Source organism: Struthio camelus, chromosome 7 (genome assembly GCF_040807025.1).
Source record: "Struthio camelus isolate bStrCam1 chromosome 7, bStrCam1.hap1, whole genome shotgun sequence".
Classification (NCBI taxonomy): Eukaryota; Metazoa; Chordata; class Aves; order Struthioniformes; family Struthionidae; genus Struthio; species Struthio camelus.
In genome coordinates this window covers 4,561,081-4,575,690 of record NC_090948.1, presented here as the reverse complement: position 1 = coordinate 4,575,690, position 14,610 = coordinate 4,561,081, and the positions used below count along the sequence as shown (strand labels likewise).

At 54.0% G+C, this 14,610-nt stretch overlaps 2 protein-coding genes across 10 annotated transcripts in view; one reads left to right on the top strand and one right to left on the bottom strand.

Moving 5' to 3' along the window:
• Window positions 1-2,561, top strand: part of LHPP (phospholysine phosphohistidine inorganic pyrophosphate phosphatase) — a 115,752-nt gene extending 113,191 nt beyond the window's left edge. For all 3 annotated transcript variants that reach the window (XM_068951487.1, XM_068951485.1, XM_068951489.1), the window contains one exon: window positions 572-2,561. In XM_068951487.1, the coding sequence (XP_068807588.1) occupies window positions 572-668 (97 nt within the window). In that variant the 3' untranslated portion in view covers window positions 669-2,561. The remainder of the gene's footprint in view (window positions 1-571) is intronic.
• FAM53B (family with sequence similarity 53 member B) overlaps window positions 2,149-14,610 on the bottom strand; it is a 68,991-nt gene continuing 56,529 nt past the window's right edge. For all 7 annotated transcript variants that reach the window (XM_068951481.1, XM_068951480.1, XM_068951477.1 and 4 more), the window contains one exon: window positions 2,149-6,114. In XM_068951481.1, the coding sequence (XP_068807582.1) occupies window positions 5,767-6,114 (348 nt within the window). In that variant the 3' untranslated portion in view covers window positions 2,149-5,766. The remainder of the gene's footprint in view (window positions 6,115-14,610) is intronic.

Sequence of the window (14,610 nt, the reverse complement as noted above, 5' to 3'; positions counted from 1 at the left end):
GGCGTTCCCGTGTTCGCGGCACGGGGCCTCTCGCTCTGCGCACCCTCCAGCGAGCCCGCGTTTCATGCCGGGGGCAGTCTGTAAGCGTTCCTTGAAGACGAGTAATAATAACCGTAACGCTAAAACACGCTCAGCGTATACATGGAGTTAACCCTGCCTTATGTGTCTGCTGCGGAAAGAAGGGGGCTGACAAAAGCACGGGCTGCACGGCGGGGACTGCGCGGCGGGAGAGGTCAGCTCACGCCTCTGCGGTGCTTGGTCGCTGCGGGGCGCCGCGGCACGCGGGCGGACGACGCGTGCCGCTAGCTGCCTCTGGAAGAGCCAGCGAAGCCGTCGTTCCTTGGGGCTCATCCCAACTCGGAGGTGTGACGCTTAGCCGGCGGGGGACGGGGAGGTGGGCTCCTCTCGCGCTGCCGCGGCAGGCGAGGGTATGCCTGGCGCGTCCCCGGCGTGGCTCATCCGCTCAGCCTGCGTTCCCCCCATCTCTTCGTGCTTCTTCGAGCCCGTTCCTCGCTGCGGAGCGACGAGCTCGCTCGGCGTTGCTCAGCCTTGCCCTCTGTCTCCTTTGCAGGCCCTGTGACGAGTGCCACCCCCACGTGAAGCCGGACGCCTACGTGAACAACCTCGCGGAGGCGGTTGACCTCGTCCTCCAGCAGCTGCGCGCCTGACCGGGTGGCGGGAGGTTTCCCGGCATCGTGCTGCGGCCGCGCGCGCGACCCACCCGCCGGGCCGCTTCGGCCGCTCCTCCAGCCATTCCCCTCGCTCCAGCTCATTGCCGTGGAGCGACACACAGCCCTTCCCAGGCGTTCAACGCGCCTACGGTTCGAATCGTGTCCTATACGGGAACTCAAGTGAGATACTAACCGGAACGAAGGGAAGACCAAACCTTGCGTCTTCCGTGCGCTCGCCGAGTTTTTGTCGCCTTGGGGCCGTACAACCGGCAGAAGACGACCAGCTGCGTGCGGGCTGGCGCGGGGAGGGCTCGGCGGCCGCGGCCTGCCCGCTGCGCGGGGTCCCGGCCCCCGGCCTCGCAGCCCGTGCCCGTGGCCCGCCTTCGCGTTAGCGCGCCCGCGGCACCCCGCTGCCCTTGCCGTTCCCCAGAGCTGCGCCCGACGGTCACACTTGGCCTTTTTGCTCCCGGACCCCGAGCGTGGGGCTCTGCCGCTCGCTTCCCCCATGTTAAATGACCCCTAAGGACTTGGTCCAGGGTCGCTGCAGCGTGGCAACCTGCACCACGTTTTGCAAAGCGTGGTCAGATGACCTGTGAAGGAAACAGCACATGGCTGCCGAGCTTCTGCCGCTTTCCGTTTTGTCCCCTGGTCCCAGGCGTTATTAAACGTGGCTGCAACTATCACTCCCACGCTAGCGCCGAGGTGAGCCGGTTGCAGCCTTGAGGGCGATGAGGGGCACCCGGCCTCCCTCTGCTCCCCGGCGAGGGAGACGGGGGAACCCGGAGCCTTCTGCGAGCAGACTCTGCTGTTTCACTTGTCCGGGCGAGAGCAAAAGCGCTCCTGACGGAGGCCCCTTCTGAGCGGCTGCAGCCCGTCCCGCTCGCCAGCCCCGCTCGGTGCTCCAGGGCCTCCCGTAACGCTGGGGTCGGCCTAAAAGCTATCGAGGGAGACTGCACGTCCCTCAGACCTTTCGCTGTGTTTCCTCCGCCGCTGCCCGGCGCTGCCCTGGGTTAGAGCTGCGACGCCTCGCGGGGACACGTGGCAGCCCGAGCCCGCTGCCGGGCGTCGTTAATAAACACGGTCCTGCGAACGCGCCCGTTGCGTCGGTGTGCTCAGTCCGCCCAGCGCGGCTTTTCGCGGAGCTGAACCGCTTTCCCCTAAAAGCGAGCTGAGGGGGCGATGCCGCCGCAGGAGGAAACCCGGCGAGGCGGCGAACGCAGCAGCCCGGCGCCGCCGCGGCCCTGCGCGGGGAGGGGGGCGGGCGAAGGAGTTTTCAAACCTCCGTAGACCTGCGTTATTTATTGCGGAGTGACGCCCGAGCGCCCCGGGGGCCGCCGAGCCGCCCCTTCCCGGCCGCGGCTGCCCGGGCTCCCCCCGTTTCCCGCGCCCCAGCCCCGAGGGGCCGCGCGGGACGGCCACCGCCGCCCCGCGCCGGGGACCACAGACGGGCAGAGACGGAGGCCGGCCCCGGCCGGGGTATTGAACCAGGAAGCTTTATTTACACAGTAAAAGTAACAAGCGATTTCCTGAGACCGAGCTGCTCTAGTGCAATCAAGTCATGGAGCGAGTACAGATCAGCAGCCCCCCTCGCCGGCCGCCCCGGCCGCGGCCGCCCTCGTGCAAGGAGCAGCGCGAGAGACTTTGTTACTACAGGTCAGCGCTTCAGAAGGCTTCTTCTTTTTTTTTTTTTTTTTGGCCATCTTCTTCTTTTGCTTCTTAAACATCAAAAACATAAACTCTGTAAAGCACTGCTACAATCCTAAGGTACCCTACCTAACTCTGCCGTCCTGTTCAGCCAGGAGCTTTTAAACAATGCACTTGAAACACCACTTTATTGGCCAAATAGGCTATGCTATAACGTGAAAAATTACAATCTATTTTACAAATGCTTCTTTTTGCCTTTTTCTTTTTTTTTTTTCTGAAGATGTATTGTAATCTTTCATAGAACAGGCTCAAAAGAGCTACATCTGCACACACACAGCAAAATCCCCGGGCGCACGTTACCGGTGCGACGCGTTTGCCTATTAAAAAAAAAAAAAATCCCTTCTAAGAATCGTAGCGACGCAACCTTATTGCTGCCGAGATGGTCTGGCTTGGTCCTGCAGCGTCTGCCGGCCAGACCGATCCTCGCCCCGAGCGAGCGCCTGAACAGCCTGGCGATGAGGAGACCGCCAACGACCTAGCAAAGAGCAACCTCGGTTGTCTGCACAATCACATTCTGGCAGATGGCAGGAATTTGCAATGTGTGGGGTTTTTTTTTTTTTTTTGGGGGGGGGGGGGGCTGTTAACCAAAGCATCTGTGCAAGAGGTGAAGTCCTTTAAAAAAAGCACGCAATCCCCTGCGTCGGGACCCGTTGCTTTTCGGCTGGTGTCGCTGTACGCGTCCGGTCAGTGTCTCGCTGAACTTCCATCACGTGCTGAAGAGCAACACAACTTCTAGTTTTACAATCAACAGGATGTCCCCTGAATCTGAGGCACATACTATATTTATATTTAATATTTTTAATTATTTTATTTATATATATATTTATATATATATAAATCCACAAACGTTTTTACCTCTACAGAGAGAAAAAAAAAAAATTCAAAAGTAAGGCTTTCTTAAACTGAAAGTAAGTACATAAAATCATACAAAACCAACAACAAAATACCCAACAGAACACCACTGTGGCCTAAAAAATAAAAAAAAAAAAAAATCGCAGCTAACTGTAGTTTGTGTCTAAGCTAATGTGCCCAGTATAAGGCCATGCCTCATCGGAGAAGCGTCTTTAGTAAGGCAAACGGGTTGTGCTGTATGTAAACTGTATGCTACGGCTATGGCGCGCACAGCTGGGTCGCGGGCCGTTTGGTCACCGTCCTGCTGCACGGCTTGGAGCATGTCCCAGGTAGCAGCCCTTGGGAGGAAAACAGAAGCCCTTAGGAATTACAGTCCCAGAGATGCAAGAGCGCACCTAGAGCTCCAGATAGGAAAAGCAAAGAGCAAAAACAAAACAAAACAAAACAAAAAACCAAAAACCAACTCCACGTTTCCCCCAGCCACGACGGCACGCGCCGGAGAACGGCCCTGCCGCTAGCGGCGTCGCGGCAGCCCTGCGTGCCGGGACCTGCCGGGGTCCGACTCTTCCCCTCTGCAGCGCCTCGGCGCCGCGTGGAGCCCGCTGGCAAGCAGGGAAGGCTGGAGAAGTTGGCCAACGCCGCCGGGATCGGCAGCAGGGAATTTGGGAGCGTTTGCGCCTGCCGCGTCGGTCGGGTGCCGGCAGCTGGAGAGCTGTCAGAGGCGATGGAGAGCTTTGCGGCCTTGGGAAGGGTCGGCCGGGGCGGTGGGGTTGGGGGGGGGGGATGCCAGACATCAGGAAGACTCAAAGCCAAAAGCGATGTGTGGTGATACGCTCCTCGGAGCAGAGGCTGCCTCGGCAGTCCCGTATCGGTACGCTGTTCCCGCGCGCGGGGAAGCCGGTGCTGGGAACCAGCTCTGCGAAGCAGTTTTCTCTCCTAAGCAACCACCCCGAAACGTCTCCCAGCGAAAGGGCGCGTTCAGAGGGGAGGCACCGACGCTCGAGCTGGGCAGGCATCGAGGCGTGTGCACTGCTAAATGCTAGCCAGCCCACGCGTGCACGGGAGTTACTTCTGCGTGCGCACAGCTCTGGGGTACAGGCCCCCTGGACGGGAGCGCTAAAAACTGGGCCAGGGTGTCTCGCGAACGGCGTGTTAGGAGAGCCGCACAACTCCAACAAAATGAGAAGCCAGCCCCATCGCCCAGAGCATTTGCTGGCGGGCAGCGCCTGCGGGGTCCAGCCTGGAGCGAGCCAAAATGAACGCTGTGGCAAGCAAGCTCTCCGCCGCGCAGGCCGACTGCACGGGTATAAAGCTATACAACTGGATGGGCTCCACCGTGGTGCAAGAGGCCACCCGCGTCTCACACCACCGCGGAAAAAAGTGCAGTAACAGAAGCAGAAACGATTAACAAAATCTGTACCAGCGGCTTTTGACCTCTTCCGTTACGGACTCCTGCGTGTTTTCCCGTGGAGGTGCCGAACCCCTCCAGAAATTTCCCGTGCTTAAATTGTTGCTAGTATCTATGACTTTGTTTTCCTTTATCACTTTTGTGGCCCTCGGGAAGTAACCCATGAGCCCCAAGGACTCTGTAGACCAGATGCCGAAAGCCACTTGTACAGCTTTCCTATAGGTTCAAAAAAAAAAAAAAACCAAAAGTGGGGGGGGGGGGCGGGGGGGGGAGTGTGTGTCCTTCTAAACCTGTTAGCAAGTGGACAGCTTATTTTTCCGAGGAGAACGTGTATCATACAAACAGCATGGTCGCCACTTTATCTGTGCTTAACCAAGGCACAGGAAGAGGGGGGGAAAAAAAGCTTTCAGTGCTGCTACCTGAATTTTCAGCATTTTGACAGCTTACTTTTGTCAAGTAATCCTATGGCGTTTGACGTGGAACCACTTCACAGTAAGACGAGGCGGAAAAAAGAGCGCGCGGGAATCACGTCTCGGTGGGGCAAAAGGGAAAAGCCATGGGGGAAGTTCTTCCCCGCGGGCCGGGGGGCCCCCGGGGGAGAAGCCGCGAGCCCCCCACCAGCCCGCGCTCACTGCGCGCATCGCGGCGAATAGTCTCTTTTTTTTTTTTTTTTCCTCTTTCCTCACTTTTTCCAGTCCTCACCGGTGGTGGTTTGGCTTCTGCAACCCTTTCTAAACGCGCACCCACAGGCGCTGAGAAACCCGCGGTCGACTCCATCAGCTGCAACTGGAACTCGGCAAAAGTTGTCTGCTGGCGGAGGGAGGCCCAAAGAGAGAACTGCAGGTTTGGGGAGAGCGCGCTAGCTCTTGCTTCCCAAGTCTGACAGGCAATTTTCTCAAACTAGCTGATACCTGGCTACAGTAGTTGCAAAGAATTTCAAGGTTTACACACACACGCACACAAAATTGCTCTAAATACCTGATGAAATTTTGGCAAAGCTGCTTCGTCCCCTTCGGCCGGCAGGAGGAGGACACCGATAGCACGGTATAAACCAAGTACGAAACCTGGGAGATTTTTCCCGCTCTCCGCTCCCGGTCCCCAGAGCCTGCCCCGAAGCGACCCGCTTCCCTTTCAGTTGTTTTCTATTTGCTCAATATCTATTTCGCCATCGAGCTGAAAGACGCTCTCGCCCGCGGTCCCGCCGCGCCGCCAGGGCGCCCGCCCGTCCTCCTTCCCGCCGCCCTCGTCCTCCGCGGCGCCGTAGTCCGCCTCCTCGCCGGAGAGCTCCTCTCTGCCGGCGCCGCCGTCCTCCGCGCGCGGCCGCGGCTCCGGCACCGGCGTGCAGGCGGGCGTCCGGCCCGGCATCACCTCCGAGGCGGAAGGTGCCGCCGCCCAGGACTTGGCGCGGAAGTGCTTCTGCTGCGCGCCGTCCTCCGGCGCGGCGCTAAGGCAGCTCAGGCTGTTGAAGGTCTGACGGTTCTGCGGAGGGAAGGGAGAGCAGGCGGCTGAAATAACAGGCATCAAACGGCTTATTAAACTAAACAAGTTCAAAAAAAAAAAAAAAAAGAAAGAAAACGGCGTAACACCATGCAGGAGCTGGAACTGTAAAGTCAGAAATGAAGGAGCTGTAACGAGTGGAACAAATGACCGAGGGCAGTGGTGGGACTCCATCTCTTCCTCTCCTTAAATCCAGACTGGGTACACACCGGATTATACATTTAAGTCAAACCCCTGGTTTTGCATCTTGGTTTTGCTTGTATACTGTCACTTTTTCAAACCTTTGGCAACGGTGAGGAGCTCATGGGCTTTCAGAGCTCTTCACCCCAGAGCAGAGCCAACGTGAGACCTCCCTGAGCCGCTGCCTGACACAAACGCACTTACCTGACATGACGTGCCTTTTATTCAGTCAGATTTTTAAAGGAATGAACTAAATTCTAACTAGTAAATGCTATTAAAAACGAAACTGCCATTCGGCCGATGCCGGCTGTGGGGCAAAGCACGTGCTCTTAGCGGGCGGCAGTCAGACACCATCACAAAGCGCTGTGAAACAAGAAATCCTTGGTCTCCACTGTCAGTAAGATGTTTAAAGGGACAAGGAGAAAAGTGGCTAGAGAGAGACCAAGACGACCATTTCCAGAGGTCCTCAGGCCCTGCACGTCTTCACAAGGGGGCACAAATACCATGCAGGTGGCTAAAAAGACCACGGCAATTCAGACGCTAGCCGTGAAGAAACGAGGGCAAAGCTTTCCAGACTCAAGAAACTACTGCCTTGTAAATAGGATCTCCCCTCCCGCTGCCCGACAAAAACATTCTTGCACTTACACATTTGGGAAAGCAGCTGGTATGTGATTTGTAAAGTTTTCCAGGCAATCCTGCGCAAGTGTAAAAGTAGAAATCACCCGAAACGCAGCCACGGCCCCGATCAGAGCAGCGCGCGCGCGTGCCTCTTGCGAGAGCCCAGACTGTCCCACCAGCGTGTCGGCCAGCGGTCGCAAACCTGCCCTGGCCGCGTCCTCCCGGCGCTGCCCATTTCAGCTGTTGCCGTGCCTGCGCCGTGCTCACGCCGACGGGCTGCAGCAGGGCCGCGGGCAGAGGCCAGCCAGCAGGTTGCCTTCAGCAGCAAGCGTCCCTGCTGTGTTTCTGGCGTGGCCCTTCGGTTTGGGCCCGCAGCGTACTCAAAACTACCCGACTCCTGACGCAGGGAATGGAAATGAGTGGCCTGGCCCCTGGGAGCGCACGGCGGCGCTGAAGAGGGCTTTTTTTAACGAGGTATTGCCTTTACAACGCAGCAGGACGTGAGGGGTGGCAGCCTCTCCTGGGGAGGCTGAGCTCCTTTTCTTTCTCCACAGACTTCAAAAAAGATGAAACCAAATGCTTTCCTGATGTTTTGCAGAGAGGGGCAGTACATCTCTGCGGGCATCCTACATGCACCTTCAGCGCCGCCAGCCCGTCTCAGCTCCTACGGGACCAGGTTCCCGTTCCCCAGCGTCCCGCCCCAGCTCCTCCTGGCCCCCAGCAGACACCTGGGATGGGATTGCCATGCACCAGCCTCTATTTCATTATCTTTCTCCCTAAAATCCTATAATGATCGTTTCCAAGCCGTATTTCCAAGTCACATCCAGGACCCCCTGCTGGCTGTGGCTGTGGGGTCCTGGAGAGGAAACTGAGGTTGTAAAAATGCACCTCTTGGCAGGGGACGGCAGCAGGCAGGCAAAGCAAAACGCTGCAGTGGCCGCAGGCGCTCTGCTGACTCAAAGCGCTGCTGGCCCTTATCTCCGGCGCAGCGCAAAGCGGCCCCCGAGCCAACGCAGTCCAAGGGGCTGCAAGGCACACGTGCGCCACAGGCTCCTGCCTCGCGCAACTCCTCCTGCCCTACGGTTCGCCCTCGTTCCCTTTTCCACGCCGCCATGGCTCCCTTCTGCACCACAAAATACCTGACCCCAGAAGGGGCAGGCCCTGATGAAAACCAGATGTGTAGCCTTGATTAGTAGCATTAGGAAAACCATGTGTGTGCTTCCCCCGCCTGCTGCCCGGGCAGAGCTCCTCGCTGTTTATCTCCCAGTACTCCAGCACGGCTGTTTCAAATGCGCATCCAGTACACAAAGCAATGGAAGAAAGCATCTCTGCTAGCTGAAGATGCTCATCTAATCTATGAAATGCCCTGAAACTACAGAGATAAATACATACTGAACAAACAAGCGTTCAGTTTTCCCTTGCCTCCTGAAGTTTTCCTTTCTTTACACGGGACATACATGTGGTGTGAAACCTGAAGCGCGTTTGCAACGAGCCAGGACTCTCGGCTCTAGGATTCCTCACTCTTAAAGACAGGGTGGGCTTTTCTTAGCGTCGACACAAATGCACATGCTGCTGAGAGGACCACAGCAGCAGGTATATGTCACATCTTCAAGTGTAGGAGAGGTTTAAGCTGTAGGAGACTGGTCTGTGAGACAAATGGGGAGCATGAGCGAAATAAACTACTCTAAAGGTGAAAAGCCACACTCCAAAAGGAGTTATCGGTAGTTCCCTGGCAAAATGGCAAAATGTGTCAGGTAGGATTCTCCAGGGGCTTGCGCAGGGTCTGGGATTAGGCAGTGATCCTGCCCGTTGGCTCGGCACCCAGAGGCCACAGCCAGGCACCTGCACCCACCCTGCAGGAAGGACGTGGTCCAGCTGCAGAGAGGCTGTGGCAACAAGAAGGATGAGGCTAGGAGACAGGACCTCGAAGGAACAGTCTAAAAGAAGTGAGGTTTAGCTTGAAAAAAGCCAGCTGAGGGCTGCCTCTTGATGAGGCTTCCCTCTTTGATGAGCTGGAAGGAAGAAATGAATGGCCTGTTCTCCCATCTACAGCAACAGAAATAGGTAAAAACGGCTGTAATTGCAGGAAAGATTTGGTTCTGTATTAGGAAAAGCTTTCTAACGCTAAAGATACCGGAGCACTGCCAAAGATGCCTTAAAGCAGCTGTGGGGTCTCCATCGCTGGAACCCTCTAATACAGGTTAGACAAACGTTTTGAGGTTGCCTGGAAATAGCAGGACAGTGTAGGAGAGCACTTTGAGTCTCTTACACCCAGTTGTCTGGGACATCCAAAGCCAGAGATGGCAGGAAAAAGACTGTGCTGTTGCCTTCACATGCTCCCTCCAAAACCCTGGGCCATAGTCAAGCTGGAGTAACCAGGAGAGCTTTGTTACTCCAGTAGAGCATCACTCCCTTGAAGCGAAAGGGCTGGTGTCAGCCCATGGGGGCAAATTTCATTACCAAAGATACAGCTTGAAGAAACAGCACTTCTCTATGGTTGTCCTGATTGACATTCCCAGGAAATTAGAATACATCTGCTTGAGGTTTTTCTCTTCCTCATGTACCTTACAAATCAGGATAAATTGGGAGTACCTCTACCAAAATAACTTACTCCAGGCTCTAAATGAAGCAAAACCATCCTTCTACATACCTCCTGAGGGATCTAGGTCAAAGTGGCAGGTACTTCACACTCCAACTATTTGTTAAGACATCAAAGGTTCTTGCACTAAAGTCACACAAACTGATTGCATCCTGAACGGCTTTCAGCACGATGCTAAATGAAGCATCACAGTAAAACAAGTCATTGCAAAAGATCACACAGATGTTGTATTTAAAGAAAGCTCTGACTCACTGCAGGAGGAGTTCCTGCAAATTCCAGCTTGAGTTGGAGACAGATCCTGGTCTCATTTACACCGCCATAAATCCACCGCGGCAAAGGGAGCTGCACCTGCCTGCCTCAGGTCTGAGCTCGCCTGTGGGCATGTGCCAACGAGGAGAAAGAGGGAAGATGTTCGCCGTATAGACACAGACATTCCCCCGGGGGGGGTCCTCTCTTAGAGCAGATAACAAGGCACTCGTGTGAAGGCATCATGATCGCTTTTGCTCGTTCTTCAGTGTCACAACGCATGAACATCAGAGCATGACCAAAGGCTTGGTGCGAAACCCAGCAGCCAGTGGCTAAATGGAGCAGCTGCATTTCTGTAGGAGAGACCTTTCAAAAAAACCAGAAGCCACAAGTTCGTGTGAAAGACTAGGCATTAGCCCTTTAAAAAGCTACCTGTCTGGAATCACATGAACTATCTTAACATGCAAAGGTGGCCTATGCTAGCCCCAAGCAGGGCAAAGCCACAGACCATGAAGCTGACCGCCATTAGGTATTATTTATACTGTTGGTCAAGGCACGCAGCGTATGCTTCATATTACCTAAGACTTGGCCCAGATAATCGGTATGCCCCAGTGAGCGTACTCCAGTCTGGACAGGTGAAACGCGCTCCAAGCCGAGCAGGCGCTGCCCGTTACCCGCCGGAGGACGCACCAGCCCCCCAACTGTTGTGTTGGGTTCCCCTCCTCCCTTGCCCGTCACTGGCGGCCGGGGTCTGCACATCCCGAGGCATATCCCTGCTCGCCACCTCCCACGCCGTCCTTTTCCTATTTGTTAATGGAACCTGTGACTTCCCATGTGTTCTGCCTGCTAGGTACTGGCTACACAACAGCTTCAAGCAAAGACCTGCAAATTGTGGTTAATGGACAACTTGTAATTACCAGCACATTTGGAGAAGGCCTGGGGACACATGAGAAATATTTTCTAAGTACTCAAAAAAATTTACAAACACGTTTCCAGAAGTGATTTAGGCACTTGAAAGCCTAAGGCTCCTGAAAGTCAACAGCGCTCTCAGGAGTGCAAATCCCTTTTACAAATAAAGCTTTGGCACTTCTGTGAATGTTAATTTTTCTCCACTCACCGCCTGCTGTTAATTTAGCTCATCTTCTAACCCAGGCATTTTCCCTACGTTCACTACACACACGCACACGTGCTGGGTGTGCTATTCATTGTGCAAGGGAGGCAGATGCTGCACAGCATTTTAGAGAAGCAGGCGGGTGCTCCATGTAATGCCAAATGAAAGAGGAAGCAGCCTACAGCAGCTGGAGAGGAATTAGAAAGGTCCACAGGAGAGTCTTTCTGCCCAAACGAAAAGTGTTTCAAAGCTTGGACACTTCTCAGAGACCTGCCATAAACGCACTTGATGTCTACTGAAATTTTCCCTTTTGTCTGGACTTCGGCAAGACAAAAAAGCCAACAGTCTCCTTTTTCTCACTGCCAAGTAACGCTCGCCATTAAATCCACACATGTGGCAAGCCAGTTTTGTTCTACCTACAGCTTGCGACTTGAGTTGTTCTAGGTAACATTTTTCCTCTTCCCTACAAGAAGATGGAAGAACCCTTCTGATGGTCTTGTCGCTTCCAATACTACAGCGGTTCCACACAAAGGAAGACCTCTGCTGCCCGTGGGTCCACGGCTGAGACATCCTCTGCGAAGCCGGCTTGCCAGCACTCAGTCTGGAAAGCTGCGCTCAGGGCAGCCAGGAACAACACCGTTTCAGGCTCAAACGTGCATGGCACTGAGGGGGGGACATATTGGGGGGGGATCCCCGAAGCCGGTGATAACCAAGCCCTATTCCCACCTGCCATTTGTCGCCGGAGCTGCCTGGTGAGCAGATGTGCTGCAGACGCTATCCTCAATGCAGCATCTGTTCTAAATTCATCTGGATTTCCTTACTTCTTTTTTATTTGTTGAGTGAATTTAGTGTATGCGAAAGCTGCTGACCTGGCAGCACTGGACAGTGAAGCCCTCTATTTATATCGGCCAAAGAGACGAAGTTTTGGCCCAGGCCGTGCAAGCCTACCCACAATGCATCGCTTGTTCTCAGCAACCCTGGGCCTCGTCCAAGCCGCTCCACAAAGTTGCCCTTTAGCGCCAGACCAAAAAGGGCAGTTAGGCATCTCGACTACTGTTGATTTCAAGGAAAATGTAGGAATCCAGACGTCCTTCTGGATCTGGCCTTCAGTGCTCATTGTGCAGGTGGCTTTTGGGAGACGCTCACTTGAGCAGTCCTGACTTCACCGGATTAGTTTCAGTAAAGTACCTTCCACCCAAAATATGTTTTCCTCAAAACCGTAATAAGCTGCATCTGTAACCTGCTTCTTAACGTTTGAGCTACCGAGTTTATCTTCCTCCAACTCCTCCCAGAGATACGGCAATGCAGAGGGATCTCATGGGGAGAGGATGAGGAGGGATCTCATGGGGAGAGGAAGAAAAAGAGAAGTTGCTAAACAAAGCACCTGAAAAATTGTCCACATGCACAAAAAAAGCAAGAAAATCTCGACCACCGTAACTGAGCTGCAGTGCTGCCAGCCTGCATCATTGCCAGCCGACCACCAAGGCCGTGACCTTGCTGCGTGGTGAAGAAAGGCTCCCAGCCCGCTCCATCACGATGGGCTCTTGCTATGCTCTGCACGGCACAGGACTGCCTCTTGCTCTTATGTGCGAGCAGGTGAAAGTAACAGAATGATGTCCCGTTATAATGAATGAACAGTCTGTTTGGTAACTGCAGAGTTAATATGGGAGAAAAATGAATCCCGCTTGCCTATCTGCTCATCTTGTATGCGCCACCTCCTCCCGAGCTTGGGGGGCCGGAGAGAAGGCTGCAGACTTTCACTTCTGAAACAGAAGGTGCAAGGTTTGCAACCCATCCAGCAGTACTTAACACGACGCACAGATCCTGAGACTGCCAAGTCACGTAGATGCCTTTCGAACATGGGGCTAAAAACCCCTTTGAGGGCCACGCGGTGCATTAGGCCGTTGAGGCTCCAAGGACACCAGAGTGACTGTTGCAACGCACGAAGTCTCCCAAGCACCTACGCATCTGCAACTGGACGCGTCAGAGAGGCTAGCTACAACCGCTGACTTCAGCAGAAGTCTTCACATGTGCCAAGGACACGTGGCTGGGCCCAAAGGCTGACATTTTCTAATTCTGGGTGCCCAAAGTTGATCTCTTAATTGCTGATCCTATTTCAAATATTTCTGAAGTACAAGTCTAGACTCACCCTCACACTGACTCCCCCATGTTCGGTCCCTGAGCAATATCAAATGACAGGTCAGAAGTTGACTGAACCCCCTCCACAGTCCATCCTTCTCCGCCACCTTCCAGAGGGGTTGAACCAGGTGCTTACTTTCCCCCAGCTGCCATTACGCGTCGAACAGACAGCGTTATACATTCAGAATGAAAGTGGAACACTGGCAGCCTCAACACGGAGAAAGCTAAAGAAATTCATGAGGAACATTTCTTCCTAAAACTCTTCCCCTCATAAAATAACCGACTGCGAGCTTTTCCCTCCAGTGAAATCCTGAAACACGTCTCCCTCAAATCAGGAGCCCCCGAGTGAATATGCTAGAATAAATATTAACGCGACTACGATCCCCATGGTGAAACACTTGGAACGGCTTTTGCACAAACATTTTTTTCCACCCTGCCAGGTTATTGCTGCAATTTTCTTGTTGAAGGTGCAATGCTACAAGCTGTCAACAATACCAGCCCTACCTACTAAACTGTCATCACCTCCCATTAGCACACTGTGCTACAGTTTCTTCATGAAGCTCAAAATAACCCTCTGTGAGAAGGAAACTGAGAACGAGCTGTGGGTGGAAAGTACACCTCCTCCTCCCACTGCAGAAACCTCTCGGAGATGGAACGAGTCTACCAGCCTTCCCTCGGGAATGCGGCCACCGCTCAAGCGCTGGAAACCCTCTTCGGTGGAACAAAGTCATCTCTCGGGGGATTTCTTTGCCCCACTGGGTTTTAAATCACTCTCTGAGGCAAACAGCCCTTGTTTATGAGCCTTAGTTACTGTAAAATACCTTCACCCACAATCCTAGATCCTTATCTGCTGCTTTGATCGTTTGTATCATATTGAAGTCCTACATGGCATTCATTTCATGCAAATGTCTTATTCACGCTGCTAAAGAGAACACCCAGTTGCTCTAGACTGAAAAGTAGGTTTCAGTTGTTTTTAAAGTTCTGCATAACTTAATTAGAACAGCTGCTGTTGTCCAGACTAGGTACATACACACACACACATAATACAGTTGCAGCATTCTCTTCCATTTTTCAGGCACTCACAGCCTTCTCAAACTTCACGCTGACATTTCTAAAGGTGGGCTTTACAGTCACAAGGTGTGGGAGGAGGGGATATCCGGAGGGAACTGCATTAGGAAGAGAGAGAGATCTGTTTCAGAGACTTTTTAGTGCAAGGAGAACGAAATAATCAATCTTTTCTCTGTAAAAACAGCCCCTGTTTCTGGAACTGAGAGCCGAAAGATGGGATTTTGCATAGAAATCGCTTTCACTGAGAAGTGAGATGTGTTTTGGGCAACACTTTGAATTCATTTGACTGAGTTATGCTTCTTGAAAACTCCACGCAAAAAAAACCCTTCCGCTTTGCAGAGATTCTCCAAATGCCGCCTCGCGGCATAGCCGGGTGGCACAGGAGGAAGCGTGTTTGATGGCCCAGTGGCTACGGACCTTGCAGGGTACGGCGGAGCCCAAAGGGGTCCTGCGATGCCCCCAGAGGGGCCAGAGCCCAGGAGGCAGGGTGCCCTCCTTCGAATCCATGTTGCTCCTT